Source organism: Danio aesculapii, chromosome 4, assembly GCF_903798145.1.
Source record: "Danio aesculapii chromosome 4, fDanAes4.1, whole genome shotgun sequence".
NCBI lineage: Eukaryota > Metazoa > Chordata > Actinopteri > Cypriniformes > Danionidae > Danio > Danio aesculapii.
Window position 1 is genome coordinate 28,308,251 of NC_079438.1, and position 18,693 is coordinate 28,326,943.

The 18,693-nt window shown below is 38.7% G+C and overlaps 1 protein-coding gene across 3 annotated transcripts; it reads right to left on the minus strand.

Annotated features, from left to right (window-relative positions):
• Positions 1 to 1,719: 1,719 nt before the first annotated feature.
• LOC130222828 (gastrula zinc finger protein XlCGF49.1-like) lies at positions 1,720 to 15,617 on the minus strand. 3 transcript variants are annotated; one of them, XM_056455388.1, is made up of 3 exons: positions 15,537 to 15,617; positions 15,034 to 15,183; positions 1,720 to 3,962 (listed from the first exon to the last, which is right to left on the minus strand). In XM_056455388.1, the coding sequence occupies exons 2-3, from the start codon at positions 15,116 to 15,118 to the stop codon at positions 3,418 to 3,420; spliced, it is 630 nt and encodes a 209-aa protein (XP_056311363.1). In that variant the 5' UTR covers positions 15,119 to 15,183; positions 15,537 to 15,617; the 3' UTR covers positions 1,720 to 3,417. The 3 variants fall into 3 exon arrangements, 1 of the variants encoding a protein (XP_056311363.1); XR_008836537.1 differs by lacking the exon at positions 1,720 to 3,962 and adding an exon at positions 14,483 to 14,659; XR_008836536.1 differs by lacking the exon at positions 1,720 to 3,962 and adding an exon at positions 14,483 to 14,698.
• Positions 15,618 to 18,693: the final 3,076 nt, after the last annotated feature.

Below are 18,693 nucleotides of genomic sequence, written 5' to 3' on the forward strand. Positions count from 1 at the left end.
AAGAAGAAATAAAAAGAGCAATTAGTGAATTGAACAAAAAGAAAAGTCCAGGAATTGATGGGTTGGGAAGTGAATTTTATATTGTTTTTAAAGATATTTAATCTAGTATTTTAAAGGAAGTATATGATGAGATTTTTGAGAATGGTGGGGTAAATAAAAGAATGGGGATGGGCTTAATGAAGGTGATATACAAAGGAAAGGGGGATAAAGTAGATTTAAAAAATTATATACCTATAACAATGCTCAACACTGATTTGAAGATTTTAGCATGCCACTTTGGATGGAAAAAAGACTGAAAAAATGTTTTTTAGATTTTTTATGGGAAGGGAAGCCTCCAGGAATAGCATATGCAACATTAATTGGAGAAGTGGGCAAAGGGGGACTGGGTTTAATAGACGTGGAGCAAAGAAAAAACAGCTTAAGTATCTGTACTGTGTATGACATGGGCCTGCTGGTTAGAACATTTCTGCTGTGGTATTACAAGTGTCAAATTGTGAAAGTAGACTTTTTAAAAAAAATAAAAAAATATCCCAGTTAATAATATTAATAATAATAATCATCATCATTAATATTATTATTAAATTATAATTGTTTTTTATTTCTAATATATAATAATAAAATAGTAATAATTATCATCATCATCCTCATGATCATCATTAGTATTATTAATATTATTATTAAATTAGATTTTTTTTCATTTCCTAATATATAATAAATATTAAATTTCCTTTTAAAATAAATAGCCTCATTATTTATTTATTCATATGGTTTATATATGATATTAGAATACCTGTTAGCTTTTGTAAGTGATTTGATTTAGAATAGGATATGCCATTCTCAATAATATTTGTTAAGGAAACATAGGCTCTATCTGTGGCATTTACATATAATTCGGTTAATATGGAAAGCGAGTGCATGTTTTTACCAAAACTAATACTGGATTTTTTTAAAAATGCGTGTTTGTGTAAAACAATATAATTTGCACAAAGAAATGATGGAGTTCTTCTGTAAAGAAGTAGTTCCTCCACCCTGTTTAGAGCGTCATTATGGGCGTATTACATTATAACTAACATGGTTCAAGCGATGGATCTGGGACAGAGAAACTATGCGTTTTGGAGACACTCATCACTACATCGTTTTTTTTCCCAAACGATGCATCGTACTATGATAGTTTAGCCGTGAGTTACATCGTTGTTTGGGAAAAGCACCCCTGGTAAGATAAGCCAAATCTTTGCTTTTGTGGTTTCTCAGGTGTGATTCTAAGATCTAGTAATAAGAGCTTAAATTAATTTGGGATGGTTGTCAACTCATTTTGCACAAGCACCAGATTTGAGAACTACTGCTCTGAGGTACTCAAAATAACAAACTATCATACTCAAAATGAATTGCCTTCAGTATATCCCTGTAAATATTTCTTTACAATATTTGAAACAGTTTGATAATTTAGTCAATTAATTTCTCTGGAACAATAAGCATCCTAGGTTGCATAGGAGTACATTGCAACAGCCAGTTGATAAAAAAAGGGTTAGGGCTTTCTGAGCACTTATTTCATTATTATGCCTTCAGCCTGAGACATCTCGTGCACTGTTCCATCCCTCCTGAGTGAGCTCCATCTTGGTTTATGGTTGAACAAGCCATCCTACTTTCTCTCCCACCACTACATTGTCTATCCATCCATTTATTCATTTTATTTTGTAAATGTGTTATTTTTGAGGCTGGTCTCAAAAATATTATAATTTTACTGACAGAATTTTAGGTGCAGGCTAGGACTGTCTCTGCCATTTGCAGATAACGTTGTCCTTTTGGATTCATAGGACATGGACCTTCAGCATGGATGGTCTGCTGCTGAGTGTGACATGGCAGGGAAAGAAACAGCACCTCTAAATCAGAAACCATGGTGCTTGACTGGAAAAAGGTGGCCATCTCAAGTTTGGAGGAGAGTCCTTACCCCAAATGGAGTTCAAGAATCTGCGTTTTTTTTTCATGAGGAATGGTATGTGAGATTTAAAGATGGATCAGTGCAGCGGCAGCAGCAGTAATGCAGTTGATGTGATTGTTGTGGTGAAGGAGCTGCCCACACGGCTTCCCACAGCTGTGTTCACTTAACATGAAGGAGTGAGAGGGGATAAAAACACAGGCCAAACACTTGGATGATGAGAAAGGAGCTAGAGAGGAACCTTTCTCCAGAGCACTAGCTGGGTTTCAGTTAAATAAAGCTGTTGTGAAAGTTGAATTGTGGTGATTTAAAATCTTACTTGTTGACAATTGGTACTTGTTCTCTGTTGTGGCTTAGAGCAGTATCACGATTTAAACTTTGATTTCTTTCTTTTGCTTTTCCCCCCCAGGAAGCAGTAAGGAGGTGGTCGGCCTTTTTTGTTGAAATCTTTCTCCTGTTTTGAGGTCAGTCAGGGAGTCAGTGTAGTTTTGCTGTTAATTTTCATCATTATTTTCTTGTAGCTTATTTAGAGGTTTTACTTCCAGACAGAACCCTGTTTTTGTTTGTTATTTTGGCTTTATTCCCCTCCTGAAGCTAGAGCTTCCTTAACACTACATTGTGTGTGACTTTGATTTTTTTTTTTTGTAAATACATTTTTGGAACTTTAATCATTGCTTTGTTGTGACTGGTCCCAGTTTAGTGCTCTTTAAACTAATATTGTTGCGTTCATTGTATTTCCCCTAGACTAGTGTAGGACGTAACAGAGAACATCATCCAAAACAACTACATGATTAAACTGGAGAGTAGAGTACAGATGCATCCACACCTGTACAATTACATGCAAAGAGATTTTAAGCCGCAGAGGTGCTGTTTGCCAGATGTTTCTGAAACTGTTTTTCTCTCAGCTGCCATCATTGTTTACGGTAAACGTGAGGAGCGCAACACATTTACAACCCCACCTACTGCAGTGTAGGAGTGTTGGAAAACTGTATACCATCACTCAGCCTTTTCAAACATTATTCAGACATGAAACATCCTGTGAACATGAGAAAATCTTTGCTGCATTCATGTCATGTGGCAACTTTTGTGTTCATGTGTTTCTTAAGCTGCGCCGAATGAGCGAAACTCTGTAGACACTGATCAGATCTGTACGGTTTTCTCTCCAGTCTGAAACCTCTTCTTTGCAAAATTCTATTGTACGGCACAGCAAAAAGTGGCGGGATTAAACAAGATGATTAGACATTAAAAAAGTGAGCGATTGGTCCATATTTTAAATTTCTGTCCAGAGAGGTCATGTTTTGATCTTCGATTGGTCTCACACAGTCAAGTGATGCGATTTCGTAGGTCAGAGTTCACCAAGCTTGAACTTTGTAAGGCAGTGAACTGCGAAACTTGACGCACAAACTTGCGTTTCCGGTCTGATGCATTCACGCGCGTATGAATGTAAGTCTATGGGGAGAAAAATCCAGTGTGACCGCGGCTTACGTGCAAGTGAATGGTTTTTCTCCAGTGTGGATCCTCATGTGTTTATTAAGGGTTGATGATTGGCTGAAACTCCTCCCACATTGAGTGCATGCAAATGGTTTCTCTCCAGTGTGGATCCTCATGTGTTTATTATGGTGTGAGGAGCAGTTAAAATTCTTCCCACACTGAGTGCAAGTGAAGGGTTTCTCTCCAGTGTGGCTCCTCATGTGTTGATTAAGGTTTGATGATTGGCAGAAACTCTTCCCACACTGAGTGCATGTGAATGGTTTCTCTCCAGTGTGGATCCTCATGTGTAGATTAAAGTTTGATGATTGGTTGAAACTCTTCCCACATTGAGTGCATGTGAATGGTTTCTCTCCAGAGTGGATCCTCATGTGAATTTTAAGAGTTTCTTTTCTTCCAAAACTCTTTCCACACTGAGTGCAGGTGAAATGACTCTTGTCTCTCCTTTTCAAAATACCATCAGTCTGTAAAAGAGTGTTTTCCTCAATTTTGACATGATGTTCCTCCTCTTTACTCCCCTCATTCTCTTCAATTAGGTCTGAAATAAAAAAACATTAGTTTTCATTAAGTCTTAAAAACTCTCATCAAAAGCTGAAAAGTGAAAAGACACTGGAAACATTGGCTACACACACTGGAATTTTGATGCACATTAACTGTAAAATGAATCAGATCATATTTTGATCTGTCCATTAACATGCAGGGCTCGACAATAAGGACTGCCCGATGACCCAGGGCCAGCGTGCGAGACGCTCGGGACAATAAAGAGAATGGTTACTGACCCAATCGGGCCAGTGCTGCCTTGTCACTTAAGTTTAATTTGGCTGCGACTGTTTGTCAATTGCGTCGTGTTTGCCCAATAAGCATGGTTTGTCTGGCATATGTGAATCCCGCAATCGTGTCGGATCCGCGCCAAATCAATCGGTCTGAGATCGCCTGAATGAGGTGGTCTCAGATCGATGGCCTATATGCACGGCATTAAAGGCAGTTCACCAAAAACTGAAAATTCCATTTACTCATCCTTCACTTGTTCCAAACTTGTTTGAGTTTCGTTCTGCTGTTTAAAATGGAAAAAACTAACAAGAAATCTGAATGTTGAAGTATTCAACCAAGTTGCCAGTTCAAGGGTGATGATCACAGTGATGCATCGGTTAGAATGCATGAGTCTGGTTTAGTTAACTTAGGGTTTCTACGCACAAACTTTGCGTTGCATGTTTCCCGTCTTTACAACATGCCTGCCGGACATCGCTCTTGGAAGAACTACCCGTGTAAAGCCTGCGTCTGTCCACCGTTACATCACTAAGGCAACGAGACCCGTTCACAGGGGTTTACGTTGCTTCCGTGTACGTTTGCAGCTTGCATGAACTCAGTCTGACCCTGTTCTGCTCGTATAACCGCTTTCCCGTGAACACTCGGACGCAGCCCCGTCCAGCGGTAGGGTCAATCATTCAACTTCTCTGAACTCTTACTTCCTAAGTCTCGTAATTCTGCCGGAGCAGTCACTGGAGAAATTTCCATTCAAACTTCCCGCGTGCTGACGTCAAACTCTCCGTCACCGGGACAGGGAAACCCACGCTCCAGAAGATGAAGGAAAACCCTCTCCAACAAAGGACTTCCCCACCACGTCAACGCGCTGCAACCAATCGGCTTCGCCGGAGTTTCCCTCAACCAGCTGACGAGTGTGACTGGTCAACGAAACGCAAGTAACACAAACAACATTCACTCCTTGCTGAAGCTGGTGTTAAATTTAAGCAGTAAACCTTAGTCAGATTCCCTGCTTGGTGGTTTTCTCAGGTTGCAATGCTAAGAACTTAGCAAGTGCAAGACGTTTGGGACTCTTTGTTGTTCATCCTCAGTCATTCACCCATTCCAGAACCGTGTGTGTGTGTATCTGTATGTTTATCTTTTAGAGTAAAGTACTGTGTGTTTAGCTTAATAAACTTGTGTTTCATTTTAAGATCCTTGTCGGAGTTTTATGTGTTTCTAAGTTACTGCCTAGGCTATATGGTCTTGCTACCTTGCTTGTATAAATACTGAAATCCTGTTTTATATTATTATTGTTGGCCACGTAATAATATAACATAGATTTACTAACGCTAAAATCACGCAGCTTACTTCTATTAGGGTGGACCAATAGATGATGTAAGTGTACGTGTTAACCTGTTTCTGACTGTGAGTCAGTCATTTGAATCTTCTGATTCGAATCCCTGAGAATTATTTTGAATTAATTCGAATTTATGAGCTAATTCTTAGAGTACCGGACATATTAGATGGTCCAGGCACTACAATGTCCTCAGTTTGTTGATTCACGTCCGCCATTTTCAGTGTGAGTCGAAGCGATATCACTAAAGGAACACCCTAGCTCTATTTTTAGATGCAAGGCTCGTTGGGCTCAACACAAGAGCAATATTCTCCACATTATCGCTCTAATCGGAATTATTGGTTGTATCTTTAGGTAGGTTTGCAAACATGTGTACTTCTCATTGAGTCTACCTTATACTTCAGCCGTTTGCATTTCTCGCAATCCCAGAAGCTCACTGTGATCTTAACTAGCATGCGTTTTAGAATTCTAAACATAGGTTTCTATCAGGGTACACTTAAGTCGACGGCTGGGCGCCGCTGGCCGCTGCAGAAACCTATGTTTAGAATTCAAAAATGCGTGGCGCGACGATTCATGACAGTTCATGTTTCAGCCGCGCTACAGAGAGTGTCTGGTGTGCCGTGTCGCGTCTTCGAGCGGCGCATCCGGTGCCTCAGTTAAAGTTAATTCAGTGTGCGTGGTTATTAGTTTCTGTGTACAAGCTCAGCACTTGAAACTAGCACACAGTTGGCTGTAAAACTGTACAAAGACACAAATGATTTTGTACTCTCTGCTTGGTCTGTGTCAGAGTCGTACATGTACGACTGAATGCTGAACCTCTCACTCCAGCTCGTTCTCACAGTCTGCCTGTCAGACTCTGTTGCAAACGCAGAGCAGGTGAGCTCATGGCCCCGCCCCCTTGTTACGTTGGCGGGAAGCCGAAACTAATTTATGTGAAGCAACACACCCATAAATCAGCGAACTGTGGACACGCCCCCAACGTGACACTTTTTAACACATTATAATAAAAAATCTGAATTGTGTTTTAAACTGAACCTAAACTGGCACACTCAGAAGAACCATAATATTAATATTAAATCTTAAAAAAGAGGTAAACTATGTGCCCTTTAAAATGTCTTTTTATAAATATTGTTTTTCAGGTGCTAATTATTTTAATAATTTACCAGTCATGAATCATACAACATTTGCAAATACATTTAGTATTTTTGTTGTTTAAAATGTCATATAGTTCTGCAAATTATTCTAAGAATTGTCCAGTTGTGCATCATATTGTTCATGTAATTTAAAGATTTGCAATTCAGTTTTGTATTTTGTTGTTTAAAGTCTTTCTATTTCATGTAGATGAAAACTATTTCTAAAATGCATCATTTATGGTTCATACTATGTGCGTTTTCTGAACAATAAACAATGAAAAAAGTGAATTCTTTCGTCTGATTATCTGTCTTTAAGCATGTTAATGCAGACATTTGGAGACTGTTTAGGGAATTTTCTGGGGACATTCCGCAAACCGGCAGGGGACGTCCCAGAAACGTTTCGCGAACCTGCAGGGAACATCCCGGGAACATTCTGCAAACACGCAGGGGATGTCCTGGGCACGTTCTGGGAACCTGCAGGGAACGTTGTGTTAACGTCAAGAAAACTTTCCTGGCTAACTAACAGGGAACGTTAGGGTGTTTGTTGTGGGGACGTTCACAGGACGTTCTGGAAATCTTCAGGAAACGTTCCGAGAACGTCCTGGGAACGTTATGTGTTTGCTGGGTAAATGTTTTTGATGTTTTTCCCTTGTCAGTTAAAAAGTCCAATAACTGAGGAGATTGCATATAATAATTCGAGAGATTTAAAGGGGGCAAAGGACAACACGCCAATTGACAGCACTTTACACGTCTTATTTGTAAAGTCTTTACACGCTGTCTTATTTAATTGATTGAGTCAGTGATATTGAAATGAGTTCAGTTACTAACCTCTCGATATTGTTTATACAAGTGAGGGACACGCAGCAGCGCGCGTCAAGAGAAGAGAGCTTGTTTAAAGGGAGCAAAGCCAAAGCAAGATTATGTGTGGATATGTATCAAAATATTGGTATTTTTACTCAAACTGCAACAAAGTGCTTTGCGCACATGTTTGAATTTTGTATGTTGCACTTTGCACGAACTTCCCTGCTGAAATTGCCAGTGATTTGTCAATTTCTGTGCGTCATTAACAGATAGTGAACTTAAATATTAAAGCATATTTCTCATATTTCTCAAAGAAAGAGCAAATATTAAGCAGGCCCAATATATCTCCTGATTATCCTACTCAGTGCTGCTGAACTATTTGCGTTTTTAACGCCCCATTCACACAGGGCTTTAGCGTCAGAGGGCTTGACAGAGGGTGTGTCTAAAGTAGGGGCTGATGCGATCGTCACAGCAGAGTTCTAGAAAGGAGGGGGAGTAGGAGTGGGAGGGGAATTTCTCAAGACAAAGATAACTGAGGTAAGAAACTCTGGTTATTTATTGTGAGTTAGGAATCATCTTATTGCATCATTATCGCACGCAAGCCTGGCGATACAGAAACTAGCTGATCAGATCACGGTGATTGAGCAACAACACCCGGACTCTGTTTTAATCATTCTCAGGGATTTTAACAAAGCAAAACTGTCCCGTGAACTGCCAAAATATAGACAGCATGTTACATGTCCCACAAGAGACAGCAATATTCTGGATCACTGCTATTCTCATCTAGCATCCGCACAATCAGCACTGGCGCCCCCCAGGGGTGTGTCCTCTCCCCACTGCTCTTCTCCCTGTACACGAATGACTGCACATCAAAAGACTCCTCTGTGAAGCTCTTGAAGTTTGCAGACGACACCACACTTATCGGCCTCATTCAGGACGGTGACGAGTCTGCTTACAGACAGGAGGTTAAGGAGTTGGCTGTCTGGTGTAGCCAAAACAACCTGGAGCTCAACACGCTCAAAACAGTGGAGATGATAGTGGACTTCAGGAGAAACCCCCCTGCTCTCCCCCCACTGAGCATCATGGACAGCATTGTGGCAGCAGTGGAGTCATTCAGGTTCCTGGGCACCACCATCTCACAGGACCTGAAGTGGGACACTCACATTGACTCCATTGTCAAAAAAGCTCAACAGAGGCTGTACTTTCTTCGTCAGCTGAGGAAGTTTAACCTCCCAAAGGAGCTGCTGAAACAGTTCTACACCTCCATCATTGAATCAGTCATCTGCACATCAATAACTGTCTGGTTTAGCTCAGCTACTAAATACGACCTCCAAAGAATACGTCGAATAGTTCGGACTGCTGAGCGAATCACTGGTACAACCCTTCCTACTCCCCAAGAACTGTACTTATCCAGAGCGAGCAGAAGGGCTGCCAAAATCACTCTGGACCCCTCACACCCAGCACACTGCCTCTTTGAACTTTTACCTTCTGGTCGACGCTACAGAGCACTGCGCACCAGAACATCCCGACACAGAAACAGTTTCTTCCCTCAGGCAACCCATCTCATGAACACTTGATGATAATAATTGTGAAACCAACATCACTACTTGCTATACACTTTTATACACATATACACTTATTTAACAACACACTTTACATGCCAATTTGCACATAACAGCTGCACATATAACGTTGTATATAGCAATAAACATGTACATACACTTGTCAATCTGTATATTTGCACTCACTACTTACTTCTATTTTTTAAAATATATTTATTATCTGTTTTTTGTCCTGTCTCTGTAATCCTGTTGCACTGTAGAAGCTCTGTCACGAAAACAAATTCCTAGTATGTGTGAACATACCTGGCAATAAAGCTCTTTCTGATTCTGATTGGTGAATCATGTGTTAGCTAATGCAGGACCAGCCATGTACAATCATAAGCATGTGATCCTCTCGAAAGTAGTTTATAAATAAACCTCATGTCAATGAACAGCCAAACTACATGAAAAAGGTTCTGTTTTGAATATACCCATGTTTGTGTAGACAAGGCTTTAATTTTGAGGACTCTGCTCTCCATTGTGAAGCTTCAGGTGAGTGCTGAGGCTTCTTTTATGTTTAAAGTCCTTTCCACACTCACTGCATCTAAAACAATACTCTCCTGAGTGAGCCTTCATGTGTTGCTTAATGGAGTCTGAGCGTGTAAGAGTCTTTCCACAATAATCACACGTGAACACTATGGTTCCATTGTGACCACTCATGTGATTCATGAGGCTAGCTTGGTTGTGAAGCTCTTTCCACACTGAGCACATGCAAACAGCTTCTCTCTGGTGTGACTTATCATGTGGTAATCGAGTGTGCTTTTACATATGAAACTTTTGCCACACTCTGTGCATCTGTAATGTTTCTCTCCAGTGTGGATCCTTATGTGGATCTCAATGTCTTGTTTTTGAGAAAAACTTTTCCCACACTGTGTGCAAGTGAATATTCTCTCTTCATTGTGATTTCTCATGAGGATTTTAAGGGTGATGTTTCCCTTAAAACTCTTTCCACACTGAGGGCAAGAGTAAGGCTTCTCCCCAAAGTTAATTCTCATGTGTGCTGCAAAGTTTCCTGCATGATAGAAGGTTTGTCCACACTGTTGGCATGTGTACAGCCTCTCTCCAGTGTGAATTCTCATGTGGGTTTTAAACCCTTGTATATAACCAAAACTCTTTACACACTGTTCGCAGGTGTAAGGTTTGTCTTTAGTGTGAACTCTCATGAATATCAAGCTTTTGAGCTTTTGGCTTTTGACTGAAAGTCTTTCCACACTGTTTACAGCTAAAATTACACCCAGAATTGGAATTCCGAGGTCTTCCGTGTGATGAAGTCTTTTTAGTCAGTGTGGGTTTTTCACCAGTCATTATTTCTTAGGGTTTCTCAAACTGCTGTTTCTCCTCCATTTGATAAGTCTCTTCTTTCAGTACCACCACGTCTTAAAAAAAGTGAACTTTAGTATGAAGGCCCAAAGGAACAAGCATGAAATGGATGTTTCACCCACAAATGAAAATGACCGTACCATTTACTCTGTGTTATGCAGTTTTGATCAAGAAACTCATAAAGGTTTAAAACCACACGCGGGAGAGTAAATGGTGAGGCTATTTTCATGTCTGCATCAACTATCTCGTTAAAGGGTTCCTATTATGAACCTTTTTACAAGATGTAAGAGGTTTTGGCTCAAAATCAGATCCTATACCTTGCAGAATATTTAATTTTGGGGGTCAGAGGAAAACCAATCTCTTTTTGTGCCTGTGGCTTTAAATGCAAATAATCAAATGCACTCCCTCTAGATTACTTGTGTTGTGTTCCCTCATGTGCATCTTCCGCTCAATTTAAACATTTTTAACATGCTTGGAAGCCCCGATTGAGACAAATCCTGCATGTTCACAGCAAGTGCGCATAATTCAGTTTATATTAGTGAGTTTGCATTATTGTATATAACTTATGCAAATGTTCCCAGTACTGGGTTGCAGCTGGAAGGGCATGTGCTGTTTAAAACATATGCTGAATAAGTTGGTGGTTTATTCCGCTGTGGTGACCCCTGATGAATAAAGGGACTAAGGCTAAGCTGAAAGAAAATGAATGAATGAACTTGTGCTAATGCTTTATGCCCTGTTTGCTGTAAACTGGAGTGATGAGGAGATGGCAAGATGACATACTTTGCTACTTGTTTTCATTCATTTGTACTTTTGTATTTGTTTTCTTGCCTTTGCGTATGTCCTGAGGCTTAGCTGAAGACCTACATGGTGACATTTTATATACCCAACAAGATGCAGAAATGCCATTTAAAAAGGTGACCTGCTGTTTGTCCAATCAGGGACAGTGACAACATAAATATACAAGTAATAATGTTAACCAGGGGTTTACAAATGTGAAACGTCTGTTAATGAACACCCAGGATTATTTTTTAACCCCAGGTAAAGCATGAGCAGTGTCGAACATGATTACAGATAACCCAGGATTCTGTATATCCAGGGTTAGAATGACCCAGGGTTAACAATTTGAAGTGTGAAAAGCCCTAAGAATACTCAGCATAAGCTCTCAGGATAACTAGAGTACAATTACAAACAGCCACAATTGTCAATCATGTCATAGCAGTGACCAGGAGCCCGTTTCAGAAAGGAGGTTAATTGAAAACTTAGAGTATTTTAACCCTGAAATGAGAGAAACTCTGGGTTTTCCATTTCAAAATGGCAGGTTTGTCAAACTGGAGGAAGCAGGGTAAGTCAAGCCTGTTTCTAAAAGAGAGGTAACTTTAACTTAGTGTCAGTTACCGTGGTAACTTACTCGGTGAACCTAACCTGGTCAGGAGCAGATTTTATTCTCTAAACTCTGAGTTTCTGTCTGTCTCCTCCCCTTTTTTTAAAGACAAAGCGGTATTTCTCGCCTTAGCCTTACCTTTCCACCCACCTATTTTAATGCTCATTTTGGATATGCGCATACAAAACGATTGATGGAAACATCATGATGCATACTGTAACTTTTTAAAAATACGCATAAAAAAATGCACAAAACTGAGCAGGATAAACTTTTATTCGATAGAATCGATGCGCCTAAACTACAATGGACAAAAAAAAAACTACAAAAAAAAAACACTTTTACTGAACAAATTACAGTATGTGCATTAAAAAGGTTTGTTATAAGAGATCATATGAGGATGAAAATGTGAATAGACAATCCAGCAGGCTGAGCGCACTGCAGAACATTGGAAATGTTGTTTTGGTCATTCTAAATCACTTTAACCGTTTTAGTATTAATGTATATTATTAATGACCTCCAGAGTGTCAAGAGAGTCTGTTCTCCACGTCTCATGGCTGCAAACACCCTCACGTGTTCATTGTGTGTCAGCATTGTCTTCTGATGCGCGAGTACATTTATTAAATAAAGAAAAAGTTTATACAGCTTCTTCTACCGCAGTAAATTCTGTTTTTAATGTTGATATTTGGCACCAGTTAATCAGGAAGTGATGATTTTGTTCTCTTTGATTCGTTGGATGGAAACACACGCTGCTTTATTCGCACATCTGTTATGTGATATTCCAGTTTTGCACATAAATTTAATTAATATTTTTGGATGGAAACACAGCCATTGCCTACATTTCAGTCACACAAAGAACAAATGTAAGTCACTAATGAAAATGGCTTGTCCTTTTTTAATAAATATTTTGCTTAAATTCACTGTCCTTTAACATGTACTGTTACTAGATTAATGGGATTATTATTCGTTCTAAAAATTTTTTTAGTTCTGCTTACATTATAAATGTCATATTAACCTATATCACTTGATCAATAACAGAGGCAGACACACAAGTGCACTTTTAAATCTATTAAAACTGATCAACATGTATAAAAGTGGGACCGTTAGTAAAAATTTTATAAACGTCAGACATTACATAACTTTTTTTATACTTAAATATTTAAATACTTTAGATGTATAATTACACATTAACTTTAGCAGCTGTTTTCCCATGCTAACTGTCTCTGTTTCACTAATGCAGTGGTGTTGCTTTTTTTTAAATATATGCTGATATTTGCTATAACTTTGCATGAGCACATCAAGTTCAGCTGGAGACAGAAATGCTGATCTCTTTTTTCAGATGTTGCCATGGTCACTCGTATTATCTGTGCTCCATTGATAATGCCTTTTTATAGTCATGGTGTGTGCACTTAACTCTGAGTTGGTCTATACTCATAGTTGATTAACCCAACTCAGCTGTTCTGAAACCAAGGGGCGTAGCAAACGGGGGGACGGGGGGGCGGGGGGGGGGGGGGGGGGGGTTGGGGGGGGGGGGGGGATGATACGTCCCCCTCACTTTTAGAGACAGACCATTTAGAAACAGGTGATTAATAATTATATGTATGATCTCATACAATGATATGATAACCTTGATATATATATATTAAATGTCTGGATAAAAAACTAAACAAAAAAAATTCCTTTTGAACACAATTTTTTTTTGAGAAACTTTGAAAGTATGTTGGAGCAGTTAACATGTCAGGCTGAATCATTCAAATGAATCATTGACTTCTGCTGTCTTAATTTCTTTCAAAAACACAGAATTCTTTACAATTTAAAACAGCATCTTTGGACATATTTTCTGCTTGAGACACCGTTGTCCTGAAAAACTTAAAACATAAAAAAAAAAACGTACATGTATACTGTAGGAACGGTTTAGCAGAACTTTTCAGTGGTTTTATACCTTGAAAGCGGTTAGCATCCCTTGCCTAAGCAGCATCTGTTTTTAGGATCTAAAAATTCTTTAAAAAAGTCAAATGTTTGTATATCATCAGCATGCTGTAATCCATTTCTTAAGCAGCAAAAGTCATTTTTAGACTAGTTTGTTGGCCAGTTGTAGTCAGTGCAATGCTAAATGTTATTGTTCCACTATAATTTGTTCATTTTGTCTCTCATTGTCCCACAGCAACATCATATAGTTTAGAATACTGTACAATGTTTTATAACAATTAATTACTTTAGTGTCCATTTCATTCAGCATATTTAATATTGGGGGCATCCACGCTTTCTGAAATACTTTAAACCAGGGTCTCTGCAGGTTTCACCAAGTTTAATGTAATGCTGTGTTCATACCAGACGTGGAATGTGCGGATAAATTGTGCTATTTGGGTGTAAATAGATGCATGAACATTTGAGTTTACTCGCTTCATTGGCGCGTCAAATTCACTTCAGAGCAGATGCGGATTCATGTCATGGGCACGGCTTCTGTCTGTGAGAACTAGTAACAACTACTAGAATCAAGTTTAAACCCATAAAGAAGTTGATGAAAAAAGGGGGGTTGTGATCAATGTGACATATGCAAGTGGAAAGTACTAAGACCACACTATCACTGTAACAGCAGATATCTTCTATGAGAATACTGTAGGTCAAATATCGTCAGCTCAGTTAAACTTTTTTTAAATTTAATGTTTTTATTTAAGGTGATGCAGTGGCACAGTAGGTAGTGCTTTCGCCTTATAGCAAGAAGGTCGCTGGTTCGAGCCTCGGCTGGGTCAATTGGTGTTTCTGTGTGGAGTTTGCATGTTCTTCCTGCATTCGCGTGGGTTTCCCCCCCAGTCCAAAGACATATGGTACGGGTGAATTGGGTAGGCTAAATTGTCCATAGCGTATGGATGTTTCCCAGAAATGGGTTGCGGCTGGCATCCGCTGCGTAAAACATGTGCTGGATAAGTTGCCAGTCCTTGACTAAGCCAAAAAGAAAATGAATGACTGTTTTTACTTATTTTTATAGCGCCAGTGCTCAAGGACACTTTACAAACAGTAGGAGAACAAGAAAAGCAATAACCTTAAGAAGGTAGAGAAAATGGGAGACTAATAATACATAAAATAATGACTAAAGACATGAGAACAAGTGACGAAAGAAACTCATTCCTGTCTTTCAATGAGTGCTTATGTGCATTTAGGAGAACTAGGCAGCACACTCATGGCTGCAAGATGGATTTAATTTAGTATTCTTATTATTATAATATATCTGAATGAGAATCAAATGACTGAGTTGGTCTTTGAGAATGAAAACCAACCTGTTTGTTCCTGCAAATCTTCCTGTTTGACTCTGAATGTTTCTTCAATCTTCACATCTTCACTCTCCTCTTTAATAAACGCCATCTTTATAACAGTGTGGAGATCAGTCGCTTCAGCAGGAGTTTTGCTCTGTGTTTGGACACTTTATCCTGTTTAAAATGAACAAAACAATAAAAATATCACGTTAAAATAAATAAAACAATGAACAAGCAAGAAACATCCACAAATGAGCTGATTAAAACCAGTACTCCATTTCCTATAGTGATGTATACTTAGAATCGAATGACATTATGCTATTTAATAAACTAAACCTTCATTAAAACTCTTATTACACACATTTCTGTTGTACAAACAATAGCCCTCATTACTGTGAGTAAAACAGTACTACATTGTATAAAGGATTAAAATATTATTTTCAACAACAGGTACATAATTTAGCATAGGATAAAAAAACAGAAACTTTAATCAATCGGTTTATCTGTGTAAAAGCTTTAAAACAAACCTTTCTCCAGTTGAATCACAGTGAAGGAGCGGCGCAGCCTGATGACGTCACACCGCCATGCCAAAATAAAAGTCTTTTTTTTTTCTTTTTTGGCACTTACCTCTTAGTCATGACTTATTGATACATTTCTCCCTCGTTTTCCACTTTACACTATATCTGCTCTCTCACACACAGATATTCAGTATTTGAAGCTGATCAAAACTTTTAAACATTTTTAAGACAATTTTGAAAAATGTTTATAATCCACTTTATGATGACTTTCATGTCTAAAACACATCACTTCCTATTAATATGAGTCTAAATCTCATCCTCGTAATTAAGGCCTCTTCCTTCCTATTATTACAACTTCCTATCTAGGTTTTTTTTTTTATAATATCTGTAATATAATATTTAATTAGTTCACACACAAAAAAAATACAATTCTGTCCTTTACTAATCCTCTACTTGTTCCAAACCTCTTTGATTTTCTTCTGCTGAATACAAATGAAGATATACTAAAGAATACAGGGGGCAAACTACAGCCATTATATGGTTCAACAGTTCCATGGCTGGACTGAGACAAAAAAAGTCAGCCCTGGCATTTTGGGTCAGAGGCCCACTCCATATAATCAAAATGCTACACATCTGTCCATGCCCTTGAATATGTTTACAACTCCTATTCTATAAAAGCACAAAAGCCATACACAAGTCTTTAAACAAGTAATCAACATTTTGTTCCAGTTCCTGCCTGATTGCTTGAATCCATAAGTGATTCTTTTCAATTTACACACCAGTTTCTCTTTTCTTTCAGATTTTACTTCATAACTAGGGACAGACAGAATCTGCTGACATTTTTTGTTATTTCTGTGGAGAATTTTGTAAAAAATCTGCAGATTTAAGTGAAATTATTTTGGGAGTATCTTAACTAAAAACTTAACACATGAAATGAAAAGTTATATTTTTTTTAACATTTATTTAATGTTTACAATGCAAATCTATATAGATCCACTTGTTTGGTAAACAAAGCAAGTCTCTCATTTAATATCTACTAAAAGACAGAAAATATTACTTTACACACTGTATTGTAGATAAATCAAACAAACACTATCATATTAGTTAATAATATAATTGAAATTAATTTTAAAAAACTGAAAAATATAAATTTACATACATTTATACAAGTAATTAATTAGACTCACTGAAGGGCTAAACATCTGCGGATTTCTGTGCGCGCACATTCCGTGTGGGCCTACTCACAACCCTCTGGCTGTTCCATAAAAATGTCACACTCAATTGGTGCATATAAATATGCTGCTTTTACATCCATCTGGTGAACAATCAGGGGTGATGCGGTGGCCCAGTGGGTAGCATGTTCGCCTCGCAGCAAGAAGGTCACTGGTTCGAGCCTCGGATGGGTCAGTTGGCACTTCTGTGTGGAGTGTGCATGTTCTCACCGTGTTCATGTGGGTTTCCTCTGGGTGCTCTGGTTTCTCACACAAGTCCAAAGACATGTGGGTGAATTGGGTAAGCTAAAATTGACTGTAGTGGGTGTGTGTGAATGTTTCCCAGTGATGGGTTGCAGCTGGAAGGGCATCCGCTGAGTAAAACATGTGCTAGATAAGTTGGCGGTTCATTCTGCTGTGGCGACCCCAGATTAATAAAGGGACTAAGCTGAAAAGAAAATGAATAAATGGTGAACAATCTGATTTTCTTGTACAGCTTTTGCATTAACACTCTTACACTAGTCACGTTAGCAGTTAGAGAAAAACTCTTGTCATAGTTCACACCTTTTTCCTAGTACCATTTGGCAAAATACCATGTTTTGTATTTGTCTGACCGTCACTTTTTCTCTTAATTGCAAAAATCCATTTACCCCCCACAAGATCTTTGCCTTCAGGTAGGTTGGTATGAGTAAAAGTTTTCTTTTCACGATTGCATTTCTTCATCCATAGCTTTAACCCATTCACTTGCATTCACTGCTGTTACCGCCTCTTTGTATGTTTGTGGTACATTACACACAAGTCTACGACAATAATCAATGTTGACCACATCACCTTCAAAACCACCAGCATAATAGCTTAAATAAGCAGTTTTTTCTCTCTCTCTTGCAGGATCTTGTTAATTCTGGTTCATTTCCAACCGGTTTGTCTACAATGACCTCTTTCTAAGCAGTTTGAGGGCTCAGTTCTGGTTCTAACTTTACAGACTCCCAAGGACTCTTCCTGATCTCAAAATCATTCTCAACAACTGGAATCTTTAATTCAGCATTTGTTTCAGATACATTCTGAACAAGTCTGTGTTTCTGTACTTTGCTGCTGTAAGGATAGTAGATTATGTATGCTGGACTGTTCTTGTTCCCCTCTCACACCTTGAATCCAACTTTCCTAACTTTGCTTTGTCATTTCTGTAAGCGTAACACGCTAACCCACACTTCTGCATTCTAGCAATGTTAGGCTTTCTGTCAGTTTACATCAAGTATTGTGACTGTTTTGTGCAGTTGTTAAAACACTATAGCTGCTGTTTGAACTGCATGTCCACAGTGTCTTGTGTAGCCTACTCTCTATTATCATGCATCTAGCCATTTCAAATAATGTTCTCCAATTTCTTGTCACTTTTAAATGTAGATGCCAAGATAATAGCTAAAACATTTGCAATGAGGCTTGAGAAGGTTTTACCTCAATTAATACATATAGACCAGAATGGCTTTATTAAAAATCGTCAAGGGTTCCATAATGTAAGGAGAGTACTTAATCTAGTGCATGCAGGAAATGAAGCCCCCGACACGGCCATTCTGTCGCTCGATGCCGACAAGGCATTCGACAGGCTTGAATGGCCATACTGAAAGAAGGTGTTAGTAAGATTTGGATTTGGTGAATACTTGCGGAGATGGATGGAAATTCTTTCAGTTGACTCTTCTGCAAAAGTACTCACTAACAACCTAATATCGTCTTCATTTAATATTAGTCGTGGCACAAGACAGGGCTCACCAATTTCACCTCTGCTTTTTTTATTAGCTATGGAGCCTCTGGCAATAGCAATAAGATCACACCCAACTATTTATGGTATTTGTACAGGAGATTTAGAACATCGGATCGCCTTATATGCGGATGATGCCATATTATTTCTTTCAAAACTCAATCCCATCCCTCTTAAAGCTTATTGATCTGTTTGGCGTTTT

Bases quoted from the DNA above. Each gene is read 5' to 3' on its own strand.
- LOC130222828 (XM_056455388.1), bottom strand. From the start codon at position 15,118: ATGGCGTTTATTAAAGAGGAGAGTGAAGATGTGAAGATTGAAGAAACA. The intron at 3,963-15,033 runs GTTGGTTTTCAT...TTTTTATTTCAG, and splicing joins AGATTTGCAGGAACAAACAG to ACCTAATTGAAGAGAATGAG.